This window comes from Megascapheus bottae, chromosome 15, assembly GCF_031878675.1.
Source record: "Megascapheus bottae isolate mThoBot1 chromosome 15, mThoBot2.hap1, whole genome shotgun sequence".
Lineage (NCBI taxonomy): Eukaryota > Metazoa > Chordata > Mammalia > Rodentia > Geomyidae > Megascapheus > Megascapheus bottae.
This window is the reverse complement of record NC_143523.1, coordinates 33,600,389-33,617,012: the sequence shown is the minus strand read 5'-3', so window position 1 is coordinate 33,617,012 and position 16,624 is coordinate 33,600,389. Positions and strand designations below refer to the sequence as shown.

Below are 16,624 nucleotides of genomic sequence, written 5' to 3'. Positions count from 1 at the left end.
GATTTTTCTCAAGGCTAGAACTCTACCACTTGAGCCTCAGCACCACTTCTGGATTTTTCTAAGTATGTGGTACCAAGAAATCGAACCTGGGTCTTCGTGTATGCTAGGCAAGCACTCTACCACTAGGCCAAACTGCCAGCCCCATCCTCTTCAGTATTTTTTTAATTATTAGTTTCCAGTCCCAGGGCTTGAACTCAGGGCCTGAGCACTGTCCTTGAGCTTTTTCAAGATTATGGCTCTACCACTTGAGCCACAGAACCATTTGTAGCTTTTCTTCTGTTTATGTGGTACCAAGGAATTGAACACAGATCTTTGTGTATTCTAGGTAAGCAATCCACCACAAGGTCAAACTCCTGGCCCATCTTTCCTATTTTTTGTTTTTGTGCCAGTCCTGGGCTTGAGCTCAGGGCTGAGCACTGTCCTTGGACTTTCTCAAGGTTAGAGCTCTACCACTTGAGCCTCAGCACCACTTCTGGCTTTTTTCTATGTATGTGGTACCGAGGAATTGAACCCGGGTCTTCATGCATGCTAGGCAAGCACTTTAACCACTAGGCCAAACTCCTGGCCCAATCTTTCCTATTTTTTTATATCACCTTTCTGCTTGTTTAAAAAAAAATTATCTACTTGATGTGCTTGTGTAACTATCCAGGTTCATTATCACATAGTGTTATTTGAATGGTCCTTAATTTCAAGACATTTTCCCTCAACATTCCTGTGAATATTTTTGTTATTTTGTTAGGCACATATGCTGAGGATTCTATATTGTAACAATATGCATACTTGATTTTATTGGTAAGGTCAAATTATTTTTCATAGTAACTATGGCAAGAGTTGTGAGAATGGGTGGCAGTCTTCATCTTATTTCTGGGGGTGTTCATCTTTAATCAAACTAGTATGGCTTTAAAGAGAATCACATTTTGTTCATTCTTGATATTTTTCTGAGTCTTAGAATTGTTCTCCTGCTTAACACTGTGAATTTCCTCCTTTTAATCTCCTTTTAATATTGACTATCTAAACTTCTTATCCATTATTTTAGTTTAACGTTGCCATACCTTTTTTTTTTAATGTTCTTATCTCTGAGAGTTCTTTGTATGTGCTAGATAGGACTCATTACTTTCAATGCATATTTCAGACTACTCCCTTGCTGCGGTTACATTTCACTTACATAAACATTCTTTTTGATACACAATGTTTTGTGTTGAAAATGGTCAAATTTAAAAATCATTTATAAAATTGTTACTTCTTGCTAGGAACATTGGTTCATACCTGTAATCCTAGCTATTCAGGATGTTGAGATCTGAGGATTATGGGTCAAAGCCAGCCCAGGCACTACAGTCCCTGAGACTCTTATTCTCCAATTAACCACTGGAAAACCGGAAGTGGTGCTCTGGCTCAAGGGATACGGTAGTAGCTTTGAGCTGAAGAGCTCAAAGACAGAGCCCAGTCCTGAGTTCAAGGCTCATGACTGACAAAAAAAAAATAGCTGCTTCTTCTTTGATCATTCAAAGAAATAAAGGCTCATGACTGACCAAAAAAAAAAAAAAACAGCTGCTTCTTCTTTGATCAAAGAAATATTTTCCTGTATCCTCACGCCATAAAAATATTGTCTGACATAATTTTAAACAACCTAATTGTTATTTGCAGTAGATATAATCTGGGATTGATTTTGTTGTATATAGAGTAAGTTAATAGTCTCATTGAGTTTAGAATCATTATAATTATTTAGCCTTTCTTCAAGTTCCTTGCATTTTATAGCAACACCAAAGCAAAGAGTTATATGAATCAGAAAAAAACTCAATTGCTCTTAATTCTCAGCCTTTGCATGATTATATAGATACATTGTTATATACCTTTATTAATATCTGGCTGATAAAAGTGCTGCAATGCAGAAATGTTCCTTAAATAGAATACTTCATAGAAAGTATGAAAATAATTTTTTCCTTGCTCTTTCAGCACTTATTTCTTCTTCCTCTTCTCCCCTCTTCCTCCTGCCCAACTTCCTCTCCTCTTCTTTAATTGTGCTTTCTGGTGCTATGCTATGCTATGCTATGCTGTGCTGTGTGTTTTGTACTGTTTTGTGTCCAGAATCAGGGATTAAATTAGGGCCCTCCTCAAGCACTTAATTTTGATTTCCCATCATTGCTGTGATGGTAGGTGGATATTACCATGCCTAGCTCCTCTTCAAGGAGTTGGAGTCTTCTGGAATTTTCTTCCCAGGCTTGCTTGGAGCTATAGCATAGCTATATCGACTAATACATAGACTGCATAGACTAATGCATCCAGCTATGGATTGAGGCACCTTTACTGCCATGAGTGGCCTGCAACTATGATTAGCCTATTTTCTCTTCTCCAATTACCTAGAATGATGGTGTGTCCTATCCAGATGTGCCTCATTTTTAACACCGTAAATGACTTGTGACATCCTTAAAATCAATGAAATGCATAATATTAAGGATTATACTTTACGTTTCAGCTTGCACCTTCATACCTGGTGTATATTACATGCTTAAAACCTGCTGACAAGTAGGATCATTTTCAAATAGTTTGGATAGACAAAGGAGAGTGTGACATTGTCCTTCCTATATCCCTTAGGTTAAAGTTGCCTTTGCAAAATTCACAGTCTAGTTGCAAACAATGATTTATAGCAGATAAGCATTTTGATAGAGGTTTTGTTTTGTTGTTTTGGTTTTTTGTTTGTTTGTTTGTTTCCAGTCCTGGGCTTGAGCTCAGGGCCTGAGCACTGTCCTTAGGCTTTCTCAAAGCTAACGCTCTACCACTTGAGCCTCAGTACCACTTCCAGCTTTTTTCTATGTATGTGGCACCGAGGAATCGAACCCGGGTCTTCGTACATGCTAGGCAAGCACTCTACCACTACGCCAAACTCCCGGCCCTTGATAGAGTTTTTATATCTAACTTATATTCCACTCTGCTGTCCCGGCAACCTAGTTGAGGTAAATGAATAACCTCTGTAACATAGCTTATGTGTAAATTTATTGGGAAGAATGGGGGATTTTTCTAGATTTTTTCTAACCAAAACACCCCAGATTAACCTTGAAATTACTTATAGCTAAATGTCCTGATAGCTATGCCACTTTCTTGCTCAAAATAATGCATGGCTCCTGATAATCATATAGACCCAGCTGTGGAGCACCTAGTTATTACAGGTTCCTAGGAAGAGAGGTAACTGAAGACAGTGTATATCTTGTTTTGGTGCCACATTCATAGATCAAATGACCTCATTGCCATGATGCAAGCATATCCATTGATGGGTACCTTGACATATCTTACTTGCTTAAATTAGGGAAATAAAGAAGTGGTACCTTTTCCTGGAAATTTCCCTTCTCCATGAAGGAAAATGATGACTGCATCTTTTGATTCGTATCATTATTTGATGACTGCATATACATCATACCTCATGGCCTAACAAATCAGCCTGAGTGAAAACCCACACCCTGGGCCTTCTGAGGAAGAAAGACTTTCAGACTATGATTTCCCCTTCTCCATTGACCTCGGAATAAAGTGTTCAGCTTCTAGGATTAATTGGCTACTTGCAAACTTATTGAGTAGGGAACAAATGTGCAAATTCAGCAAAAAGTGTGTTTATTATTATAGAAAAAATACCTACTCTGCCTCCTCTTGAAGACTGATTGACTCTACTAATTATCAAAGAGGGAACGGTTAGATTTTATCAACATTTTTTCTTACTGTTTTTATCAGCATATTTTCCACTCTATTTGTATGGTTCAGTTCCTTGTTTATCATTCATTTATCCATTTTATGAATGATTTTTATGAGGTGTCTATGATATATACAACACTAGACATGCAAGCCTGAAACAAAAATAGTAGGGACACTGTCCTCATGCACATCACAGGTTGGTAAAGCACAACAGCAGGCATCAAATAAATAACCACAATATCCAGCATATTAAAAAAAAAGAACAATTAAGTGATAAAGGAAAGGACTAAGCATGCATGAGAGGTCTTTTCTCACATCTTGAGCTTTTGATATATTGTTGAGTGAGAAATGAAGAATGGATAGAATAGTGAGAAGACCATTCTGAATAAACAGCAAAGGTGAGTGGATGAAAGGCAATTTTGCATGAATAAATTCATAAACAGATGGGTATATAATCAAGGCCTTTATTAATGAGTGAAAAAAATATTGGGCCTTTTTGTTTCTTCTCCTAACATAAGATAAATATATAAAGATATTATTTTTTAAAAAGAACAGAACCTTTGGTAGAAGGTCTAAACCTACTGAATTCAAGAGGAAAATACTGAGATGATGAGAGAATGGTTGGATGTTAGATGGTTTCTACATTTATTTTGAAATGATTGCTTTCATATTGCAACATGATGGGTGAAATTCATAGGCCTGGGCATATTAAATATTTTGTTTCCCGTGATTTCCTGGTATGACTTCTACTGAGTTTTGTGAAGCATTTTTTTTTATATTACCATTAGCTCAGATTAGCTTTCCAATTGCAAGGGAAAATGAGAGGGAGATTAAGGAGTGCATTTTGTATTTCAATGTTTTATTTACAAATCAATACTGGTAAATTCTGGATTGCTTTTTAATAATAATCTTCAACATGTGTGTTTCTGTGATATGGACTTCAACTTTCAGAATTAAACTCATTAAACCAGTAAAGATTAACTTGAAAATTTTTTCAAGGCTATGATTCTGTTTATATTTGGGCTTCTTTCTACTATGCAGCTATGAAGCTTTAGAACACTACACCTGCTCAAAACAACCTCCCTCCGTGGCCACAACACATCGAGAGCATATTGGTGTCCAAAATTCAAGAAAACAAAGTTTCTTGTTTGCTAGTGGCAGGAATCTGTACAAATTATATGAGATTTCTGCAGTGTTCCTGTCTCAAACTATAGAAAATAATAGCTGTGTTCTTCAACATTTGCAAGAGTTACAAAGACAGAAAAGGTGTTAAGAATATCTTTTCTAGGACTTTTATACTTTTTTGGGATTTGAATTCAATAGAAAAGCTTTAGCCTCACCTCTGCAGAAGGTTGGAATAAAGACATTTATTAATGAGAGTCAATACAATCAAATCATGGCATTTATAACATTGAATGAAGCCATAGTACAGTTGCTTTTTCATTTGAAAAAATGAATTATACTGATTTAATGATTCTATGTGTTCATGTATAAATATAATTTACTATGTTTTCAAAATAATAAATTATAACCAACTGGGAATAATACAAATACAAATTTATAACTTGGACCAAAATGTACCACCTAGATTTCCTTCACAAAACACCTTCATGTCTTAACTATTAACAGTGGTGTAGACAGACATCCTTCACATGCCAGCCACTTCAGAAATTATTGCATCTGCAGATGACTTGCCCAACATCAAGCTTCTGACTGTAACATGTATCCTAACTGATGCATCAAGGCCATTTTGACCCATTCAGAACAACTTCGACCAGTATTTCCTTATTGTTGTTTTTGTTGGTGTTGGTGGTTGTGGTGGTCGTGGGGCTTGAACTCTGGACCTAGGCACTGTTTCTGAGCTCTCTCACTGAGCCACAGTGCCACTTCTGTTTTTGCTGTTTGTTTGTTGTTGTTTTCTGGTGGCTAATTGGAGATTAGAGTTCTATGGACTTTCTTGCCTTTGCTGGCTTTGAACTGCAATCCTAAGCCACCTAAGTAGCTAGTATTAAATGAATAAGTCACTGGTAAAACCAGGCTTTCTGACCAGTATCTCTAATTTCTGACCAGTGAATAGTTGGCCTGTATTATAGTTGGTCTCCTATAGCATTTAGAGTTCCTTTTCAATCCATTTCTACTTGTTCTGTCTTCTGCTGGTGTTGATTTCAAAAGAACATCACAACAAAATATGTGAACGTAACTTCTTTCACATTGTGCTCTTTCGAGTTCTCAATCTGTAAACAAATATAGCTCTTTCTCTAAGTCATACAAGAATCACAATATGAGGTTGTGCTTTTTTTTATTGTTGTGTTTTCATCTAGAGGCAGTCTGCAAGTAAATATATAAAAGCCGGCAATATTTCTTTAGCTAGTTTTCTCACTATTTAGTTTATGATACCTCAGAAAGATTACTTCACTGGGATTTCTATAACCCATGGCTGGAAATATTCTTTGTGTGTGTCATCATTCATAACCTGGATATAGAGAAATACAGCCTCTTATTCACTGCCTTATTCCTTCTTGCTCAACATTTTTATGAGAAGCTACTCTTAGCCCTCTACCTCTTCTAATAGTTTTATGACTCCTCAGTATCATACTCATCTAAGTCTACACAGACAGATCCCTGTCAAAAGCAATCAGTCTTTATGGAAGTAGTTGGAGTAATGTTTCCTTTGGGCACAGCAAATCAAAGCCATTCACACTTGTCAGAGTGGACAGTTGTTTCAGTCTCCATTAGATTCTACAGACCTTAGGTTTGCCATAAGTCAGTACATTTCTTTTCTATTATCTACAACGGTTCTTGGGAGCTATAAATAGCCCTTCATTTTTTTAAGAGAGATATACTTTTTGAAAGCTTACTATTTACATTTGTCATGCTACTCCAGACTGCAGGTCTCTTATATAATTTAATTTCACTGACTAGACTTCCTGTGAAACAATAATCTCCCATAAATATAACATTTCACAGAGCAAAGCTCATTATGCTGAGGGAAGATGTTTACTTGACCAATGAATGTTAAAAAAATCTTTATCTTACCTAATTACTGCTGAGAGTAAAACAAACTGTGTCACCAGTTGAAGATTTTTCTTCATGTTTTAATCTCCGATCTGGTTTGTTTTCAAGTATTTTACCTGAAAACTGAAGGGTATTGCTGAAATATCTTAGACTTCATAGATTCAGGATGAAATTGAAGGAAATAATGAAAGCACCATATATTACATACAACTTGATGAACAGCTGTAACTCTAGACTTTTTTATATAATCATGATCATAAATCATGAGCATAAATTGGGAGGATGTAAGTCAAGGAAACTGTAATCCATACATTCTGATTCAAAAAGGAGCCTTGCATTGAAGATGTCTTTCCTATTGCACATAAATCCAGTTTCAGGGACTCAGTAAGGAAATGGAAATTATTTCTTCTGTTTCCATAATTTAAATACAATATCACATAAAGTACTAGGAACTGTGATCTTCATCTTCCGTGGTAAATTGGAACAGCCTATAATGTTGCCCTCAACTTGACACCCTCAGTTTATTTGCATTAACTCCCACCTAACTTTAAAAGCATAGTTCATTACAATGTTCTTGCTATTAAAAAAAATATTTTCCGAAGTCCAATCTCTCTTCAACTTCTCATTTTCTTACCAGCTTACATTTTTTTTTTTATTTGTGCTTCTTTTTGTATGAGAGATGAATGAACCTTGGGTTTTTAGACCTAATGTTTTGTGGCACAACCTGTATCAGTAGTAATAAAGGTTTTCTGCTAAGTGCATGAAGGCACAGAAAATGGAATGAAAATGTATCTGCAAATGATTAGAACCAGATCTAGGGAGCGTTTAGTAGGAAATAACTCATAGCATTCATTCACAGAGAATAAGCAGGGCATAAATATTCACAAATTGATATCCACATTTATTTCTCAAACAATGATAATGACATCACTCTAAAATACCAGGGAAGCTATTGCATTTCTTCTATTTTCAAATGGAATACATGTTTCTAAAATGTCCTTTCTGTTATCAAACACATTTTTTAGTGCAGGAATATCTGTAATGTTATCAGAAACAATTTCCACCTGAAATTTTTCTTTTATGAAACTACTTGAATATTAACTTTATATATCAAAACACTTTACATCATCACCATCATCTTTTTTCAGTTATTTATCATTGAATCATGAATTTCCTTACATTTTCATTAGTACGTTAAAATAACATGTGGGAAAATGTCTTTGAACTATGGATCCTTTAATAAATACCAAAAAGTTTAGAAAATATTGAAAACAATGTTATTTCCATTGAGTAGATTCCCAATGTAAAATTAAGTATTATGCAAAGGAAAAAAATTAAAAATCTCAATAAACTAACAAAAACAAAATAATGCATTGTGACAAAATATTAAGAATTTTATGACATCATCTACCTATATAAATTAGTGTGCATGTAGATCACAAATTTAATAACACATAACGTGAACAAACTTAATTCATTACTGAAATTGACCTAAAACTACTTCAGTTTGTATGAAACCACTCAGGAAGGATGAGATAAGAACTCTGTACTCTCATCATTTTACTATTGATGGAAGATAACTTAGAAAAAATAACTCACTGAATTCATTCCATTATGGTAGAAAATTTTTATCCAGGACATGAATGTGCCCTTGAGAAGTCATTAGTATAAGCATAGATTTGCTATAAGTATACCTATTGAGTATTTATTTATACCTCGAATAATTAGCCAAAAATTATTCAGTTTTCCACTTAACTATGGATTCTACTTTCTGAATAGTAAATCTGCACCTCCGTCATTACTCAGTGACCAATATGAAACATTTGTTTAGAGAGAAAGTTTATCTCTAGTGGTAAGAGTGCTTGCCTAGCATACATGAAGACCCGGGTTCGATTCCTCAGCACCCCACATACATAGAAAAAGCCAGAAGTGGTGCTGTGGCTCAAGTGGTAGAGCGCTAACCTTGAGAAAGCCCAAGGACAGTGCTCAGGCACTGAGCTCAAGCCACAGGACTGGCAAAAAAAAAGGTATTTCCACTAATAATTCTATTGAAAATACTCCACCAAGATTCTTCATAGGGCCTCACTACTCAACAACTTTTAATGTTTTTGCTTCTAGGTGAAAAAAGAGTGCATGGCCTCTTAAATTGCTGTTAAGAACAGGCAAAATGCAGAGAGTCACACTGGTTTAATTAGGTGCTATGTGGTAGTTCACACCTCCATAATAGCTATAATATTTTCCTTTTGTCTCCAAAATTGTTTGTTAACTTTGTGAGAATAAACCAAAATATGTTTTCTCTCTAATAATTTGAGTAATAAAAAATATTGTAAATTGGGATTGGCCTCTAATTCTACAAGTTATGTGCCCATGTCCATGAATGTGTCAGTAGAATATACAAATATTAGATTCTTCTATGGATGTTTAGCTATTATACAATGGGCTTCTTTTTTTATTGAAGGTGAAGACTGTGCAACAGAGAACTCTAACATGATTACAATTTAAGGAATATAATGTATTGCTCTCTTTCAAGTGACACATTAAGAAATGTGTACAACGTGATTCAAAATCCTTCATTCTGCTCTGATGCCTTCATACATGCTCTGATTTCTCCTTAAATAATTACTTTACAGTTATATTCTAACTTTGATTTTACTAGTTAAGGTGTTCCAGTTTTTTCCCTAACAAATAATCGGTGTTCTGTCCAGTGAGACCTTTCATATTATCTTTTTAATGATTTTTACTTGACAATAAGTAGCACCTAATTTCCCAGGAATATGCATTCACAAATAGGTAGATACAATTCAAGTTTGCCATAAAAGTGTATATTATATAAAAAGTGTTAATCATGGATAGATAATTGTAAAGTTACCTTCATTACCATTTATTCCTTTTTTTGTAGTATAAGGGGAAAAGGCAGGTGTGATATTTCTTATTAACAACTTTAATTAACTTTTAATTGATTTGTTAGAAGATAAATAGTTTTATTACAGCATCACATACTGAGCTGTTAGGCTAGATATTAAACATCGATGCAAATTCTTGACAGTACTGCTGATGAAAAGAAATTCTAGGTTTGGGTCATTTGTCTAACATTTACATATTTATCCATAATCATAAATATGTAAAACTATCTTGCTGAGCATAGCCCATGTTGCTAAAGTTATAACATCATTTTTATTTCTCTATTAATTAGAAATGGGATGGGAATCAATTAGCCTTACTTTATACAAACATCTTAGCCCCCTTGCCAGACATAGAAATTTATATGTAATTTCAAAATTATTAAAGTGAATCTCTGAAGAATATTCAGTTATATAATTCACAAGTTTCATTTCTACTTGGTTGTTAGAAAGTCAGCAACTCTCTTTGGGTTGTAACTGAACCCAAAGAAAATATAAATGTGTTTGACAGTGTGCATGCTATTTGACATATTCCTTACACTTAAATTAAAATAAGTGGATTTCAAAGAAATTAAGGGTCCCTATTGATGAGAATTCCCAAGACAACATTTACTTTCAGTCTACCTGTTGAATATCTCAAAGTTTTCTCTCAAGAAGTCGTATCATCATAAAATACACCCTTGCTCTATTTTAGTAAAACTAATGACCTGGGTATAAGAATATTATCCTAAATCATCAACTTATGCTTAATGTAGCAATTTCAAAATTTCAAGTCTTTGTTTAGATCCTGATTCACTTTGCCCTGGTATTATCATGAAATGAGACACAGGAAACTTATATCAGTTTTCTGCATGTGGATATCCAGCTTTGCCAGCATGATTTGTTGAAGAGGCTTCCCTTTTTTTCCAATGTACATCCTCTTGTGTTCCTTTGTGAATCATATGTCTTTAGCATTTATTTCTGGGTCTTTAATTTTGCATGATTTGCCTTGTGTTTGTTTCTTTGTTTGTTTCTTTGTTTGTTTGTTTGTTTCTTTCTTTCTTTCTTTTCCTTTATTTTTTGTGTGTGGGGGGAGTCATGAGGCTTGAACGCTGGGCCTGGACTCTGTCTGTCTCTGGGCTCTTCAGCTCAAGGCTACCACCCTACCCTTGAGTCAAGGCTCACTTCCCATTTTCTGGTGGTTAATTGGAGATAAGGGTTTTAGATTCTTTTGTGCCTGGGCTGCTTTTGAACCTAGATCCTCAGATCTCAGCCTCCTGAATAGCTAGGATTACAAGCATGAACCACAACACCCAGCTTTGTTTTTGTGTTTCTTTGTGTTAGATCTGTGTTATTTTATTACTATGGCTTTGTAATATAATTTTAAATCAGTAATATGATCTCAGCAGCATTTTTTTTTTTTACTTTTTGATGCCTAGGTACCTTTGAATATGGAGGTTTATTTTCTACTTCCATATGAAATGATTTCCTATTTTTGTTAGTAATGGTAGAAGGCTATTGATGAGGAATTTCAGTGGATTTATCAATTTCTTTCAGTAGTATAGTCATTTCCACAATATTAATTCTGCCAAACATATGAGGTTTTTGTTCCTCTTCTAGTATTTTTTCAATTTTTTTCTTCAAAGATGTATAGTTATTGAGAACTTTACCATCTTAATTTATCCCCAAGTTTATTCTTAAGTATATTTCAAGACTATTGTAAATTGAACTACTCTCTTGATATCTTTTTGCAACCTGTTAATCATTAGTTACACAACAGCTACTGATTTTTGTGTGTTGACTTCTGAATTTTTAGAGTCCTTAGGAAGAGGAATACATTATCAGAGAACAGGGATAATTTGAATTTTTCCCTATTATAATCTACTTTAATTATTTGTAATGATATGCTGCGATGATTAAGAATTAAAATATTAATTGAGTAAGAGTAATAACCCCTGTCTTGCTCATATATAATGCTGTACTAGAAACTATGTCATTATAGTCTTGTATTTGTATATAAATCTAGGCAAGTAAAACCCTATATACCACATTTTGTCCTTGTAAACATGGGCTCAATGGTATTCACTAAGAATATCATAAGGATTGAATAATACATAGAAATGGAGCTTAATTATATATAAAAACAAATTTGTGACTATTTGAGCAAAAACATCCACTTGTTAAATTCTTACTTAGTAAATTCTATTGTATAATTTAAGATCTAGATGGCTTTTTCTTTCATATCTAAAAGAAATCTATTACTGAGAGGACAATGCATAAAATATTTAGTATTTTACGAGTGTTTTTGGTATCACAGTACTGCATTGCTAACAATATTACCAACTATAAGTCATGAGTATATTAGGTAAATTGTACAGCACTTCTCCCATGTCTTAGATTATACACTACATCTTCATTACCTTTTAGATTTTCCTCTGAGGGGAATAAAGATGATTTGGTTAGATAAATGTCATAACTTGTTAGCAGCCTACTGGAAAGTAACAATATGAATTCTTATGTGATTTTTTTTTTTAATTTCATTAAGGCAACTGACCCTGATGCTGGAATAAATGGCCAAGTGTACTACAGTTTGGGTAACTTCAATAATCTTTTTCGCATCACATCCAATGGCAGCATCTACACAGCCGTGAAACTTAACCGAGAAGTCAGAGATTACTATGAACTTATTGTTGTAGCCACTGATGGAGCGGTACACCCTCGCCACTCGACTCTGACACTGGCGATCAAGGTTTTAGATATTGATGATAACAGTCCAGTCTTCACAAATGCAACATACACTGTGGTTGTTGAAGAGAATCTGCCAGCGGGAACCACATTCCTTCAAATAGAGGTATATGAAAAAAGCAGTAATGCCATGTACTGTACGTTGTAAGATGATAGAAGATGGTTGGCAAATCTAGTAAGGAAGAAATGAATCCAGTACCACATAATGAATAAAAATGTAATTTCAGATAAATGAGGAAGAAATGTTAGTGTAAGTAGTGACATTACACACTTGTGACAATTTTTTTTTCAGGGAGATCTCATAAAATAGGAAGAGGAAATTTTTAGTTGTACAAAAATAGAGTATCTTTCAAATATATTTATTTAGTTTTCCAAAATTAATGCTGTAGTTTTTGTGATGTGGCAATAAAGAACAAAATCTCCAATGAATTAAATGCTCAGGGTCACAAAGTTGGTAATCATGTACCCTGATAATGTGAACTACATCCCCATCTGTAACCCTGTTTTGCTTTTAATTCTTTTAAAGATAGGGTCTCAACTGTGCCCAGAGCCAGATTCAAACGACAGTCTTTCTACCTCTACCTCCTACTTAACTGAAAGGGTAAATTTGCAACATGAACCACTCCAGCCGTTCATGTAATTGTTTTAGTGTTTCACCCCTATAATTTGCAGTTAGTGGTATTCTCATTACCCTATCACTTTTTCCACATTCAGTGCATATCAAGCATCTTTCAGGGCTATCAATCTCCTCTTTAATTGTATTTCCATCTACAAGACCCTTTCTCATTTGCCAACTATAATATTACTGGAAACTGAACAGTTTCATATAGTCGCTCAGATGGAAAAATTTGCATTTTGAAGTAATAGTCCATTTACTTCTGATACAGAAGGTCTATGAAGTATAATTTAGAAAAATAACTCTATTCTCCATCTGCAGAGCACAACTTGAATTTCATTTTCATGGCTTTCAAAAGTCTCTAGTCTTTCCATCATTCAACCCATCTAATATCTACTCTGGCAAGAAGCACCAATCTATCAAAATAAGTCATATGCTGATCATGGAAATGATTATTTCTCTATTTACTCCACTATTTATTTATTCATCCATACATCCATTAATCAAGCACATTTCTTTGGTAGACCAGTCATCTGCTAAAGTTAGGGAATGAGAAAGGAAGACTTCTTACCTTCAAACTTTTTTTGTCTGGTTTAATAAGCAGATCCATACACTAGAAACTGAAATGAAAGTCCTTGATCAAATCCTGAGAATGATGATAACACTTGTGGGAGAGAGCTGTTTTTTTTTTTAAGAATTTATTAACGTTGATTTTTACATCATATTTTAAGTGACAAGTTTAACATACAAGCATTCAAGGAGGGAATCTCTATTAAGAGAGCTGTTTTTAAATTATGAGCTAGGGGGCAATTCATAGTTATTAAGTGATAAAGGAAGAGTATTATTTAGAACAGTATAAAACAAAAACAAAAACCCCACTATTCAAAATTCTAAAGGAACAGGAAGAGCCTCGAAGGGCTGGAGGTCCAGACTTTCAGGGGTCTTTTTCATATAGAAAGAAATTTATGTGACTGTAAATTGGATTTTGAGTATCTCCTTAAGGCCAGGTATTCAAGATTTTAGAAGCAGCCTGTGGGCTTACTAGGAGGTGATGGAACTTTTAGAGGTGGGACTAAGGGGATGAAGTTTGGTGCTTGAAGGTGTGCCCTTGAAACAGACCTTGGAACCCCAGGCCTATCTCTTTTGATTGTTTGTCAGTTACCAGGAGGTGATAAGTCTTTTACATGTGTTTCCACCTTGATCTATTAGATCACCTTAAGCTCAAATCAACAGGGTCTAACAGCCTCGTACTTCAGAAGGACCAAAATAAACCTTCCTTCATAATTTTGTTATAGTCCACTGGAATTAACAAACAAGTGATTGATTTAAAAAAGTAGAATTTAAAACAGAATACTAAGGCCGGGCACAGTGGCTCAAGCCTGTAATCCCAGCTACTCAGGAGGCTGAGATCTGAGGATCAAGGTTCAATGCCAGCCCAGGCACAAAAGGACCTGAGACTCTTATCTCTAATTAACTTCTAGAAAATGAGAGGTGGGGCTTAGCTCAAGGGTAGGGTCCCTGAAGAGCTCAGGGACAGAACCCAGGCCCAAGTTCAAGCCCCATGAACCCCCCAAAATTAAAAAAAAAACCATATATATATATGTATATATATATATATATATATATATATATAAACCAAGATAGTGTGAGAAGGAAACATAGGATAATAAACGGTTTATTTTAATGGTATCTTTCTAGTCATGATGTCAGTGAGTGTTTGAAGAGAAGGAAACTGAACCTTAAAGTGTTTATATTACTGAATTGATTCAACCAGCTCTCATGCTGCCTTTTTATTCTTGCTTCCTTTTGCTTCCTCCCCCTGAGATACTTATCTCCATCTGGTCTCCTGAATTTTCTATTCTGCTGTTATTTTAAGCGCTTATTTTTCATCTATACTCCAATTCATAGTGCTTCTCAAATGACTTTTCACTTTTTTTCATTTTACTTTGGTATTTGGATTTGATTTCTTCTTTGAAGCCGTAAGCTACAGGAAGTAAATTGTGGATTAATTCATTATGGTTCTCACCACAGGTCTTTGTGCACAACAATTACTCAGTAGGTATTAAATGCAGAGAGTGATCTCTAAGAAGGTGTTGCAAAATCTTTGTAAAAATAATCTTTTATATTTGTTAATAACCTTCAACACTATTACGTTTATGGAAATCACTCAATAATTACCTTCATTTAAAGTATTCTCATTATTATTAAATCAGTAGAAAGCAAGAAAAAATACTTATGATGTAGTATAGTTCTTTCTTGTTGTGTGATTTATTTAAATTGTACTCTTTCAAGTGAAGTAAGTCTAATAATGACAAAACCTGTTGTATCTTCTTTTTCTGGTTCTTCTTTCATTCCCTTTGCTTTTTCCTGATAAATAATAAATTCCAAATATATATATAGTTAATAATTATATATATCATTAAATTTATACAAGGCATGTTGTACATCAGGCTGAATAGATTTATTTTGGCAATTCCACTGATATTATTACTTGTTTACTTAATCTTTTTCAGGCCAAAGATGTGGACCTTGGAGCAAATGTGTCTTATAGAATAAGAAGCCCTGAAGTGAAGCATATGTTTGCCCTACACCCATTTACAGGAGAACTGTCCCTGTTAAGGAGTTTGGATTATGAGGCATTTCTAGACCAGGAATCCACTATTACATTTCTGGTGGAAGCGTTTGATATTTATGGAACAATGCCACCTGGAATTGCCACTGTCACAGTGATCATAAAGGTAAGAAATGGTAGTGATATCCCATTGTGTATTTCTTCTCTCTGTATTTTACGTCTGATTCTTTGGTATGTAATATATGTTGGAGCAATTCACAGTAACAGAGTTGCACAGGCTGTGGAATATTTTTTAATGTAAAATACTTAAGACTGGAGAAATAACTGTAATTTTAACTGTGAAGTATGAAATTTGAATGGCACTAAGCATGCATTTGTGGAGTGGCTCTTTGTGACTCTCATTAGCTCTCTGACTTCTGAACCTGTATAGTGTACAGTTTAGTCCAAATTCCTCAGCATCTGGGATATAAACTTCCAGTTTTTGTTTTTGTTATTGTTTTTTGGTTTTGTTTGTATGTGTATGTGTTTATGCATGTAAATGTGTATGTTCACATACATGAACACATCCAGGTGTGTCTGTTTGTCTGTTTGTCTGTCAGTCTGTCATTCTGTTGGTCTGTCAGTCTGTCTATATCTTTGTCTGACTTTGTTCTACTCCTATGTCTGCAAGTCAGGATTTGGATGCTGTCCCTTATCTTCCTTTTGCTCAAGGCAACTGCTCTACCACTTGAGCCACAGCTTTATTTCTTTTTGTTGAGTAGTTCATTGGAGATAATATTTTCAAGGACTTTTCTGCCCAGTCCGGTTTTGAACCATGATCCTCCTCAACCCTCAGCCTTTTGAGCAGCTGGGTTAACAGGCATGAACCACTGGTGCCCAGCATCAATTCACTTTTAAAAGCCCACACATTCTGGATGGTTATGAGTTGTAAGGTTCCAGTACTAATTACTTTACCTGGAAAATCAAGAATATGGGTTAATATATACATACATATACATATAAATATATATACATACATAATCTTCTGAGACAGATGACATTAAAATTCAATTTTATCTCAACTCATTTCAAATTCTATAACCTTGGGGGCTTTGTTAAGCTATGTAATTTTATTTCATC

The 16,624-nt window shown here is 34.6% G+C and overlaps 1 protein-coding gene across 1 annotated transcript in view; it reads left to right on the top strand.

The window, feature by feature from the left end:
- Pcdh15 (protocadherin related 15) overlaps positions 1-16,624 on the top strand; it is a 514,067-nt gene that overhangs the window by 379,916 nt on the left and 117,527 nt on the right. Inside the window, exons 21-22 of the mRNA XM_090346943.1 lie at positions 12,118-12,423; positions 15,447-15,671. Coding sequence (XP_090203069.1) covers positions 12,118-12,423; positions 15,447-15,671 — 531 coding nt within the window. The remainder of the gene's footprint in view (positions 1-12,117; positions 12,424-15,446; positions 15,672-16,624) is intronic.